This window comes from Balearica regulorum, chromosome 12 (assembly GCF_011004875.1).
Source record: "Balearica regulorum gibbericeps isolate bBalReg1 chromosome 12, bBalReg1.pri, whole genome shotgun sequence".
Taxonomy (NCBI): Eukaryota; Metazoa; Chordata; class Aves; order Gruiformes; family Gruidae; genus Balearica; species Balearica regulorum.
Window position 1 is genome coordinate 11,959,441 of NC_046195.1, and position 13,190 is coordinate 11,972,630.

Consider the following 13,190-nt stretch of genomic DNA (forward strand, 5'->3'; position numbering starts at 1 on the left):
TTCCCACATTCATGTAAGGCAGGTAAATAATATCTGATTTTAGAGATCAGGGTACTAAGAATGCAAATACACATAAAGCAAGGCAGGGAGCAGACATGGTTAGAGATCCTTTCTATATCACTTTAAAACAGAAGATGCCTCTTTGTTTAGTAAAATACCATTGGAATAAAAATATTTTTTACCCCCACTACAAATAACAGAGATGATTAAAATGGGATCATTTCCAATATCTCCTTGGTCAGTGCATTGTGCTTGCCATCTATAAACTTACTCCCCCGAGAGAACAATAGGGGAATAATCAATGTTATCTTCGCTCCAGTCAGCTTGTAATCGATCGAACTTTAAAGTTTGAATGCATGAGCTCAGCACTTTAGCATTTGGTTTCCAAACAGTTTAAGTTTTTAATTTCTCATGCACAAAAGAGCCCGTTAAGGTCAGCAGTGGCACTTTGTTTAGGTGATGGAAATATTTCCATTGTTAAGTTTTCACATAATTCTGGTTAACAAAACCTTACTATTTGGGCCAAATTAAAGTTGGCAAGCTCTTCTTACACAGTAATTCATATTCATTATTTTCCAGACAAACCATCCAAAGCTCTGTTTTGTAAGGTTAGCAGCATATATACTCCATGTCTTGCAAACAGGAGATGACCTCCCTCTTCGGCCGAGGCTGTTGAAGAATACAGTGGCTTGGTCTGAATGCGCCGGGCTGATTGCTTTGGGCTAAGTGTGCTACATGGCTCTTTTTGATCAGCAAATGACTAGGCTGAGGGAATTACATTTGTATCTCAGGCACTTCTTCACAGACACATGCAGGAACTGGGTGAGTGCATGCTTATGCTGATTGTAAATGTCAACAACCACTGATTTTGAATATAAAACAAATCAGGCAGCTTTCAAGTGCAGTATATAGGCATTTAAGGACTCAAGTTTTCCTTTTAACTGGTAAGTCTGGGAGCCACTAGGTAGAAATGTAATGCTTATCTCTTTGTGTTCCGTTCCTTTCTCCAGGATTTCTTTGATACAAACACTTGAGGAAGCAAAAGAGCATCTGTAAATCATCCGCCAGCAGGAAGGAAGAGTTAGGCAGGCGCAGGAAGCCTCAACCACACTCCTGGCATCCTCAGCATGAACCACGCCAGAAAAATAGCTGAGGGGAGGAGGGAACATGTCTAAGGCTGGGCCAAAATACCCTGCACCCACCCCTCCAAAAAACCTTTGGAGGTACCGGGATGCCGGGTGGCTGAGGGGGCTGCCCGGTGGAGCGCTAGCCCTGGCTGCTGGACCACCAGTGTGTCCCAGCAGCGTGCAGCACTCTGAGCCGGAAGGAAGGTGCTTATTTTGAAAACTCAAAGACTCCTGCACTGACAGACTTACAAGAATAAAGGTAAAAATAAAACTGGGCTTTTCTGTTCCTGACAGGACATTTCAACAACCCCACAGATGCATATGGTAATAATCTACACCTAGCAAGGAGCAGCAATCTGCAACAGAAGTTGCAAGCTTTTCAAAAGCCCACAAAATATCTCACATTTGAACCACATTCAGTTGTATCTGAGAGCAAAATATCCATCTTTTTCTGATTTGCAGCCTGGAAACTTAGGCCTGCAGTACAGCTGGAAATGGCTGTATTTCAACATGTTTTTCTCGTGACTCTGCTTCCAGCGGAGCCTGGCCTTGGTGCAGATGGGGCCAAACGATATCACCCATCTCATAAAAATCCATTAGATGGCCTTGCTAGACAGAGGGACCAATGGTACCCTCTGCGTCAGGTGTGAAGCAGCGTGGCAGAGGCTTGCGAGCATCCAGGCTCGCCACCTTGGCCACCCACCGCAGCACCAGCAGACTGACCCTGCGTCTTGGGTGAGCTGTGCAGGCAGCGCTGAGCTGGCGTGCGTGGCCTGGCCGCTGCCAGCACCCAGCTAGCTGGGGATGTCTGTACCGGGCTGCGACTGCAGGGGGAGGCTCTCCGCATCCAGAACAAGAATTGGGAGAGAAATTAGGTCTGTGGCTGAAACAATTCATTTTCCAATGCAAATAGCCTATTCTAATGACCAAGTAATTCAAATCATCGCTTGGGAAAAACAAAACAAAACATGCACAGTCCTATTCAAAATTATCTCGGACCTTGGCACGCACCCTTGGCTTTATACAGAAATTAGCGCTCAGGCTTTTCCTTCTTGGGCTGAATTTCAGTGTGATACCGCCTACCTGGTGACTTGCGTTCGCGTGCCAAAGTCCAGGGACCTCATCGACTGCAGCACTTCAATACAGCCCATGTACTAGGGAAAAGAGAGGGACAGAGAGAAAGGATTTTGTTAATATCTAGCAAACAGGTAAGAGGAGGATCACAGAAGGAAGCAAATGTGACTTCAGTCCACTACGTATATGCAGAACCACAACCTAAATGGAAAACCAAATCAACTATCCTAAAGCTGCTTCCTAAATAGATCACGTTTTACTGAAAAGCGTAGAGAAAAGCAATAAAGATACCAGTGGCTTCAACAACATAGCACACACACACAAAAAAAAAAAAAGGTAAAGCACTTGGGGGGGCACAAAATTCAATCATTCCTTATTTCCAATTCTGCTTATTCTCACTGATTAGCCTGTGGCACTGAGCTGGGAGGAATACGTGAAGGCTGGAAGGAAATTGCATGGGAGCAGAGGGGCCTGGATGCCCTACAGGACCGATGCACTCAGAGCCCCCGTGCAGGAGAGCTGGATGTCCCTCCAGAGCAGCGGGAGGCATTACTAGGCATGAGGAAAACCACTGGCTCCATGCTGCTGCACGTCTAATGACAAATAACCTCTGCAGAAGATGAAGGAGGTAGAGTTGCAATTCCAGCTCATAGCAACGGCTCTTAAAAGCCTGCACTATAAACTGACCTGCTTTAAATTAGAGGCTGACTCCCACACTACTGTTGTATGGGGCACAGCTGGGGGCTTTTTCTATACTCGTTTGGGATTTGCATAGGACTAATTTTCAGAACCATCAAGAATGTGATGGCATGTCAGCCCATAGACTCCTTTGAAGTTCTGTACAAAACTGTAGAACATTTTCGTCTAAATGAAGCACACTAGGCTAAGTCTATCCACTGAGTTTACTTCTCCCAAAACATGTCTTACTAATTCTTTCAGCATTTCTGTTGATATCCATCTCTCTGCTGTTGAAGCACACTGACATCTCCATTTCATAAGGCTGGCATAGGTCTGGGTCTCAGTTCGTATCCCTCTTCCACAATGAATTTTCCTGGAGGGAAAAGGGCTTTCGGGAACATCCTGCAGTGCTCACACAGTGCCCGTGCGCTTCAGCGACAGCCTGCCTGCACAGACCTCTCCTGCAGAAATGCAAAGCCTCTGGGATACAGCAGATAGCCTGGAAATCCCAAGCAGGGACATGCATGCTCTGTCCTCTTGTTCTGAATGGACAGAAGAAGCACTCTCTGTCCAGAGAAAGGTACTGTATTTACCTCCTCTTCTTCAATTTGCCTGTGAATTGATTCTTCCACTGGGCCATTCAGAGGGGGTTGGATTTAGGTATCTGATGCAGCTTTGGAGACTTTCAGAACTGAATGTGTGTGTTACAAAGAGAACGTATGTGTGCGGTCAAGCAGGGATTCCACAACAATTGTATTATCCCTATTTTGGTTTCTTTCCAGATAGCAATGTAACCCTTGGGAGAACTCCAGAATTAGGTCAGAGCCCTGGAAGGACATCAGTAAGAATCTGGAGGGTTAGCAGAACTGCTTCCCTAATGAACATTTAATGACTATGTAAAGGACTCTGACAGCTATCTTACTTGTTAAAGATATTCCTGCTTAACAGGAACAAAGCAAATGTGGAAAATATGTCTACAGCCTCAGCTTGTAGCACAGTAGAGACCTCTGATCCTACAGTATAAGGTCAAGCATCCTGTGAGCTGGTTGGCTGCTCCTCTATCCTTGAGAAAAGAAAGATTTAGAGGAGTAGGTGAGTCATATGCTGATGAGTCCCCACTGCATCCTGAACAGATGCGTGGGAAGCTACTCTAAGCAAAGATGAAAAATCAATATTAGGTTTTTGCATAAGTGACCCTGAGTGAAGCTGAACTTATCAATGATTCACAAAAGACCTTTTTTTTTTTTTTTCTTTAAAAGCCTGAGTAGGGAAGTGCATTAACATGGCACCTCACTGCATCTCTCATTTATTTTAGCTGCCGTTGGTTATCTAAACCAGCACAGTTAGTAATGGCTGAACCTTCACATCTCAGTAGGAGCGTACAGAGAACCGGCAGAGCCCTGGGCAGGGGAACGCTGCGGGACTGGGACTGAGAAGTCGGGGTCACAGAGCTGGGGAGAAGCCCATGGAGCACATAAAAAGACAATGGGATACCAGAAGCCTATTCAAGAAAACAAAAGGCACTCTCTGAGGAAGAAAAAGGAATTAAGAAATAAACCAGGAAAATATTAACCCCTCCATAGCCAAGTCCAACAAGCAGCACGACTGGTGGAGACGAGAGAAAGGGGAAGGCAGGAGACAAGGGCGACATCTGTCTCAGAGACTTCTCCTGTGCCCGGACTCCACTTCAGGTGGTGCCCCTGCTCCCCATCCTGTGCACCCCAAACAGCAGCTCCCACAAAAGCTAGTGGGCTCGTCTGGGGATGCAGGGTCAAGGCCAGCTCCCGCTTTCCTGCTGCAGGGCAGGTTAAGCTGAAGCATCAGCAGGGCAGCAGCCATGGGTGCCCTCCCACGGCACCCAGGAGAGGCAGCCACCGCAGCGTGCAGCCCTCACCCCAGCATGGCCACGGTCTGACAAGACCGACCTGCCCTGGAAGGAGCCCAAGCTATCTGCCAGCTGTTTTTGGAACATGGTGATAGCGGTGTTGAGGGTTCAGAGGTGGTGTCCAAGGAAGGGGGGGGGTGTCATCTTCCGAAGCCCTGCAAAGAGAAGCACGGAGCGGTTTCACTGAGCTGCCAAGGGGAAGCCAGGGGGAAGCTGGAGACAGGCACAAGGGTGCTGTAATCAGCCCAGGGCAATAAGCACAGGTGTAATTCCAGAATTCAGCTACCTACAGAAAAATACAACGCCAACATTGAAACAAGCCGAGCGCTAAAGACTTGACATCACCAATGTAAGCGTATGCTGAACCCACTGATCTGTCGCAGCAGAACGGAGAGCTCTCGCCAGGATGAGCAACAGCTCTCAGGAGGGAGGAGAGAGGAGAGGGAGAGGAGAGGGAGAGGAGAGGGAGAGGAGAGGGAGAGGAGAGACTCGCTGGCCCCTGCTGGAAAGGGAACGGCTGCTCTGAGGGCGATGTGTGCAAAACTGTCCCCCCCCCCCCGCCATCTCCCCGCAAAAGGCTGGGGAGAGCATCGGTACTGGGGGCACATCATCTCTCGGTGTTTGAATCCGAAGGGTGATCTGGGGCTGGTTGCTGTTTCCCCGCACCACCAGGATGGTGGGGAGGTGGGAGGAGAGGAGGGCGGTTACTGAAGATGCACACATCTTTTCACATCTATTTACAAGAGATGATGGAGAGTGACTGCAAACAGGATGAGGGACTGTGTGGGAGGAGATGTGAAGGCACTAGGCAGGGCCCATGTGAATAAGCGTTTCAGGCACCCTCTAATCCAGACCCACGTCTCGTTTCATTCCCTGCCATAACGCAGTTAGTGGCTCCAGCTCCAGCCTGAATGACAGCCAGTGATTCACCCATAGGAATGATACGGGGAGCAGTGCACGGAGCTCATAATTAAACAACACAGCTGCAGCCTTGCAATTTTACCTATTAGTTAACAGACATTAATTCATGCATAATGCCAAGAGCAGCTCCTACAGACCCCACGGCTGACTAACAACAAATCCAAGGGACAGGACTTGCTCGCAGAGGCAGTCAGGTAACATGCTGCCACTAAACAGCCTATGTCCGAATGTATGTGAGACTAGGTTCAGATTCCCTAAAAACATAACACAGGTGACTGGGCAGAAACCCTCCACAAGCAGCAGTGCTCTGTGCACAGAAGCATGGCAGGGAGCTGACTCCCATGGAAGCATTTGTTTTCCCAGACTGCTTACCAAGGTGCTTTTGAAGTGAGGGGTTTTACTATTTCTGAGCTTCCCACCACCCTCCTTCCTTGCGGACAAGGGCTGCCTGGGGTGGGTGCTGCTGCCGGGGGAGCCATGACTCTCTGTCACACTGGGCAAGGGCTGTAGAGCAGCAGGAGAGCTTCACTTTGATTTGCTTGAATAACTCACCTCCAGCTTCCAATGGATCTGGGGGGAAGAGAGACTGGGCAGAAGCAAGCAGCAGCCACCAGCACATGGCAGGACGATGGCACTGGAGACAGGTCTTTGCCTTTCACACCAAGGAAAAATAACTTTTGCCTGTAAGAGTTGCGGTGCTGCCCTCCCTGCGGCTGGCTGCCAGGCTCGGGGACATGCTTTCATGTGTTGCAGCACCTGATTTGAGATCCCCCTGCTTTTGCCCTGGCAGGAAGGTGAAGTACTAGCCTCCCTCCATAGACAATGTCAGGAACCAGCCAGGAATGTGGGGAAGGAGCAATGCACAGATCACTGTAGTTCTGGTGGGGAATTTTTCTCAACCCTTCCTTAGATGCTGCCTGTGGTGGCTTTGGGGCTGAAAAGCCCCTTGTCCACTGGAAAGCAGGGACTGCCACAGCTACCCTGGCAGTGGCACTGCATTCCTATCAGCTCACAGGTTGTACCACGCTGCCAAGCAGCCGGTCAGCTCGGCTGCTCATCCTGCAACACACAGCAGCGTTTCACGGGGCTGGGGTTGGTGCTACATAGCGCAGAGAGCAGCCACCAGTCAGGCTGCTAATGAAGAGCTTTGGCCTGGGTTCACACCCTGCAGTAGATTCAACAGTCTCATTCCTCAGCCTGAACCACGCTGGCTTCCTCCAGCAAACACCAACCCCTTCCAGAGCCGAAAGCGAAGCTGCCAGAGCCTGCTGTCCTGTCCCCCCCACAGGGAGCAGAGAGGCAAAGGCAGCCCACGGCGGCAGCTGTGCACCATTGCAGGCGTGGGTACCCCCGGGGCACCTGCCAGAGAGCACAAAACCCGGGCAGATTAGGCTGGAAAACAGACTGAACATCTTTGCCATGAAAGATCATTAAGCACACAAAAAACCGCACTGGTGGTTTGTCACTGCTAGTCTAACTCTCCTCATGTGCTTGCCCTGCTCTCCTGCCCACACTGCAGAGCCTCTTCCCTAAGGGGCAGCGAGCAGTGGGTATTTGTGATGAAGAATGGCTTTTGCTAAATGGAAATTTTCCTGGGAAAGTTTGACCCTTTCATTCATGGGTTTTCAACTTTTAAATTAATTTTGAGAAAAAATGAGGGAAAAAGTTGTAAATATGTATACACACACACAGACCCACACATGCGTTTTCCTTTTTTTTAAGTTTTGTGCTGAAAAGCCACTTTCCACAGCACCGTACTCAGGCCAAGATTCCAAGAGAATTGGTTCAAACTTTTGTGTCCCCGTGCTCCCAGCTGTGACAAAGCAGATGGCCTAAAAACGTGCAGGTTTCTGTTAAAAAGCAGTTACCCAGAGAATCGCGTGAGCCTTGGGGGTGGTGGCAGCTGCAGAGACGCACAGCCCCGTGGGACGAGGCATGCACCCGTGGGTGCTGCCACACACCTTGTCCCCCTGAGTTTGGCAGAGCAAGCATCACCCCAACACCCTACAGCCCCGAGCCCCTGGCTCACAATTCACAGCTGCGGCTCTGAAGTCATGAATCACCAGAGCCCATCTCCTTCCTGCGAGAGAGCCCCAGCTGTGCGTACACATGTAGTTATTTACCACGAGCGATGCAGAGCAGCTCTCTGAGTGCAGTGTCAGGGTGCCATGCCAGGGAAGTGGCTGCAGCTGAAATACCACAATTATTTCCCTGCCCTGAGCATGGAAGAGGTGCTGGCGGCTTCTGGGGACCAGCAAAGCGCTGCCCTGAACCCCCTCCCACACAGAGACAGGGAGCAGGTTCCCCAGGCTGGCCTAGCAATAGCATTTCCCTTCCATATTTTAGTTAAATAGAACATTCTTTTACTAATCTGAACATCATCTCTCAAAGACTCGTGCATTATTGATTTAAGCTCCAGAGCCTTACTCCGTGTTAGGTCCAGTAACGCCATCCTGCTGGTTCTCACTGGTCTGAGAGGGGCCACTGGTGTGGGGCAGTGCTGAGAGTCGTAGACCTGACCTTCCTCCTAAAATGGTCTCTGGGGAGATCCCAACGATCCCATGCCCTAACAGGGCACCAGAAGCTGCGTGGGGACAGCGGGTGTCTCCAAATGCCACAGGAGAGAGGGCAAGGGCCAGGGCAAGAGGGTAAGGATTGGGAGAACAGGGTAAGGATCGGGAGCAGCTCCCGTGGCTGCCTGGCCCCTCAGCCTCCCGGCCCCGCTTTGAGACCATCCCTCCATGCCACACTCCTGCCACACTGCAGCCCTGCGCCCCTGGCCTCTGCCCAGCCCGGCTGAGGCTTCATCGCCAGCTCCCAGAGGAGCCTCGTGATCCCTGGGGAAACGAGCTCCTTGCCCATGCGCTGAAGCTGAGGCCCCCGAACCCCCAGGCTGCTTATTTGCTGACCTGCTGGTTATTAAAGGGGCTGGCTGAAAACACCACCAAGAGTCTGGCCAGGGCACATTTTGACACACACCAGCAATGCTCTTGCAGCTCCCCTGGGGCTGGCTCCTGCACGCCCACGGCTGCGGGAGCAACAGTAGCAGGAAGACGCAGGGAACCAACATTTCCCCAGTGCATTGGGAGGCTCCTGCTAGCGACCCCCCCTTCAGAGAGAATCACCATGAATTATCCTGACTTCCAGAAAGACCGGTAGAAAAACATACTGGAAATAAAACATGGGGAGCAGCAGGAGGGGATGAGCCCTTCCCCACTTCACATAACCTTCCCATCAAGTCATTCTTTTTTTGCTCTTTCCTCTGACTTTCGTGCTCATGTGGTCCCCACCTCAGTGCCTCTGCTCTCAGCCCTGGGCCACAACAGAAGCCCAGGAAATTCCCCTTATGCTTCATCTTCTCCTCCCCATGTCAGAAACTGAATTCTTTAAGTGTGCCTCTGGCATTAGCGTTTAAGTATTTGAATCTCTACAGGTACCTCAAAGCCTTAATCATGAACTCCGCTGCATCAGTCGGCGCACGAGGCAGGTCCTGTGTGGAGGGCGCTGGGCATCACGATGCCATCCACTGGCGCAGGCCTTTCCACTGGGCTGGCCAAAAGTGTCGTGGAGCTACGGAGCAGCCTGGAGCTGCGGTGGCCCTTGCACTGTCTCTGTAAGTCACACCCTACATGCTCATTCATCTATTTTAGCAGCTTGCTGGTGTCAAAACCTCAACTGTTCACATTAGTATTAGAATTTAAAGAAAAGCAAACATAAAAGGACACATATCAGCACAACGAAATAGTGTGTGTCCCCTCCCTCCACCTGCTGCACTGCAGGAGAATGTCCCGGGACCTCCTGTGGCTTCACTCACAGTGGCCATTGCTATGCTGGGACACCATCACCTTTCAGCCAACATCCCATCAAACCAGCTGTGCCGCCACAGCTGGATGCCAGGCAGGCATCTCATTCCTGCTTGGAGAAAGGTGAACACAGCTATTTCCCCTTGTTGCTCTTCTCCCCTCTGACTTGCCTGCCCTCCTGCTGCATTTGGAAAGGGATTGATTGATTCTTCTTGGCCTTGAACCTTTCTTTAGACTGACTTCCAAAACATCATACGAAAGACACAAATTTAGCACAGCTTTTTTACACCTTCTGGCACATTTTGATACCTCCGGTACACCAAACTGAGAGCTTATACACACAGACAGACACACGCTCTCGCTCTCTCAGCACTCTGCTTGCAACCCACCAGGAGGAATAATAACCCCTTGTACAGCTTGCTCCTGCGGTCCCCCTTGCATGTCAGGGACAGGCAGGAGGGCTGTGAGAGCTACAGGAGCTCTTGGCCAGCCCGGCCATTACGTGAGTATTTCTGAAGCAGGTTTAGACTGCTTTCTCTGCCATTCCCCTGTGGTCTGCACTGGCTCCCTCCGTGCAAGCAGCAGGCAGTTTTTGCCTGGAAGTGCTTTTGACAGATGAAGCATAAGCACTAAAATGTGCAGGGTTAGAGGTTCAGAGCGTAGAGAAGGAAGCAACAGCTAGCACATGGTGAGGTCTGGCCACAGAAATATAAAGCCCAGAAAGGAAAAGAAAATTAGAAAGCTCCCAAGCGTGGCAGGGGTGCCACAGGGTGCTAATTAGCATCAAAGGAGGAGGATGGCTTTTGCATCCTGCCCGCTCATCGCCCAGAGGTGCTCCAGGCAGCAGCAGCAGTCCCAGCAGCTCTCCCATGCCCTCCATGACAAACATGTCAGCAGCGTGGGCCAGCATGCACCTAGTGCCTGGGAGCTGCTCTGCGAGGGATGGGAAGCCCTTTCTGTGGGCCTCTTTCTCCCTCCAACATGCATTTCAGGCCAGAGCAAGCCCTGTTTGAATTGCAGCTCGGCTGCACTCCTCAGAGAGTCTAAAGATAGTCTTTTGGAAATGGATGTTGTGTTACCTCTGGGAGCGGCTGCGGTCCTTTTAACTCCCTCAGTTCAACACCACGGCCCTTCACACATCAGGAGACAGGAAATACACGGGAGAAGTCAGTGGTTTGGGGCACTGGCCTCAGGAGTGGGAACACAGAGGTCACCCTGCGGCCACCTGCGTGGTTTGCTTTGTCAGAGAATGTGAGAAGTACTCACCCGCACGCTGTAGGTCGTTCCTGGCTCCCCCACGTTTTCACCGCTCAGCGCGAGGCTCCTGTCCTGCCTGCCCGCAGGAGCAGCTTCCTCAGCTCCGCGCACGGTGCAGTCCCCTGCCGGCTTTGGGGTTAGGGCCAGCTTGTCCAGCTCAGGCTGTGGATAAGAGGCCGAGAGGCAGCTGATCTCAGGCGAGGTTGGGCTGCTTGGGATGGTAACGCACTCCGTGAGTTTAATTCTTGGCACCTCTTTCGTTCCCAGGCAGAAGCTTTTCAGGCCCGGCAGATTTGATGGGTTAGCAAGTTTAATGTTAGCCATCCGGGGGATCAGCGTGCACAGAGTGGTGCAGGTGTCCTGTGGCCCCAAGGAGACATCTTCTGTCAGTAAATTAGGTGTCGAAGAATGGGAAGAGGACGAAGAACCTTTGATATTTAAAGACGTATTTTGCGTACCTTCATCTAGGGATGTTATCGAATCATTCCTGAATCGGCTGTACTTAGCCCTGTGCAGCATTCCTGGATGTCTGAATAATCCTACATACAGGACGTGTCCACCGAGGCTCTGCTGGCTGCGTTCTCTCATAGCCTTGGCAGTTCTGTAACTGGATACTCTTGCATAAATCAGCTCTTGTAGATAAATTGTATGGCAATCAAGCAAGTCAAACAATTTTAAAAACAGAAACCTACTGGATGTTTTTTGCTGACTCCCTCTTAGTGGTTTATTTTCCTCAATGGACGAGGCTTAAAACTGCATGGACATCTGGTATTTTGTAAGCAGCAATAAAAGCAGCATACGGGAAAGCGCATCAGTGGTACAGCAGCTTATGCTGAAGAGCCGCTATCCAAACCTTCATTCCTGCCTCGAGCCAGGCACTAAATCCCGCCTAGCTCTGAAGCCTCACAGTTGTGGCATCGTTAACCGCAGAGTCCTGGCTGCAGCAAAAGCTCAAGCATATTTCACACAAAGCAGAACAAGACAGCTACAAGCTCAAACACGTTCTCAGACCGGCACGAACCCCGTAAGGTGCCCAGCTCTCTGCATTTCCATCGTCGGCTGCCCCAAAGGCGAAGAGCATCCCTGCGCTGCAACGCTCCTGCCCCGCGGTCAGGCACCAACCCAGTATTTTAAGAAAAATACTGAACAGCGCCGGCAGCTCTCGGCGTCAGCCTCGCTAATTCTTGCTGGAAAGTCCTTCAGCACCATAATGCAGACACAACTGAATATTCCTGCGCCTCCGGCGTTGTTTCCCGCAGAGCCGCGGGGCAGCAGCTCCGCAGCGCCCGAGCCGCCCCCGCCGCAGCCCCGGCCGCCGCTTTTATGAATGAAGTTTTTTGTGAATGAGGCTCGGCGCGTGCGAGCGGGCAGCGCCGTGAATGGCGCTCGGCGGGCGGCCGCGGCCCGGCGGCCCCCGGGGTGCGCCTCGCAGCCAATCGCCGCCCGCCGCCGGCTCACGCGCCTTCAGCGCGCGGAGAGCGGGACGGGAGGGGCGGTGAGGGGGAGGGGGCGCGGGGGCGGGCGGGGCCCGCCGGTGGTGCCGAAAATCCCTCAAAAGCCCCGTTCTCCGGCGGGGCCCGGCCCGGCCCTTCGTCCTCCGCCGGCGGCACAGGCGGAGCCGAGGGCTGGGGTTCAGCCGGAGCCGCGGCTGCCGGGCCCCCGGGCTGCCCACCCGGCGCCAGGGGAAGGGCAGGCTTGTCCCGGCGGCCTCCCTGCAGCTCAGCTCCAGCCCCGGTTGGGGAAAGGCCCTCTGCCCTATTGCACGTACCTCAGGCAGCGAAAGAAGCTGCTGGGTTTATTTTACTCGGTGAAAATAGCTGGGCCTTCAGCACGAGCCACCTCGGCTCGGTGTGGGGTTTCGACGCCTCGGGCAGGGTGGCAGCGTGACAGAGGTCAGGCCGGGGGGAGAAAACTGGCGCAGCGGCCTCGATTCCCTCCGTTAGACCACGTCTTTTTCTCTCGCTACGTTTTCAATATTGCGTTCACCTTCCTCACGCTCACGATGATGCTTGGCCTCATTCTCTCCTCGCGTTCAGTGCTGTAAATCAGAGAGGCCGTGCTGGCCGCTGCCCTGCCTGTGACAGGAGGAGGAAATCATGGGCAGGGAGCTGACGAGAGAGCAAGCGCAACACAACCATTGCATTTTTTTTCTCTTGTATGAAAGCTGGTATTAATCCTAAAAGATTAAATAGTTGCTACAATAAAGTAGGGAAAAAGCCCAGTCTGGACTCTGCTAGCAAAATATGGCTCAAAGAGGAAGCAGCTGCTTTTGAATCAATCCTTTCTGGGGAGGATGGCTCAGACTGCTCACAAAATCAAACCCAAAGGCAAAACCTGGACCAGCCGCAAGTTACGGAGAGTGACTAATTTCTCATGAAGCTTTAATGATGGCTTTGAGCACAAAAGGATAGAAAATGTTCAGAAGTGATTACCAGCACTATTGAT

At 51.6% G+C, this 13,190-nt stretch overlaps 1 protein-coding gene across 2 annotated transcripts in view; it reads right to left on the minus strand.

The window, feature by feature from the left end:
* SHC4 (SHC adaptor protein 4) overlaps positions 1-12,090 on the minus strand; it is a 33,082-nt gene extending 20,992 nt beyond the window's left edge. For both annotated transcript variants that reach the window (XM_075764333.1, XM_010304788.2), the window contains exons 1-2: positions 10,755-12,090; positions 2,211-2,281 (exon numbers count right to left, since the gene is read on the minus strand). In XM_075764333.1, coding sequence (XP_075620448.1) covers positions 2,211-2,281; positions 10,755-11,333 — 650 coding nt within the window. In that variant the 5' untranslated portion in view covers positions 11,334-12,090. The remainder of the gene's footprint in view (positions 1-2,210; positions 2,282-10,754) is intronic.
* Between the last annotated feature and the right edge of the window lie 1,100 nt (positions 12,091-13,190).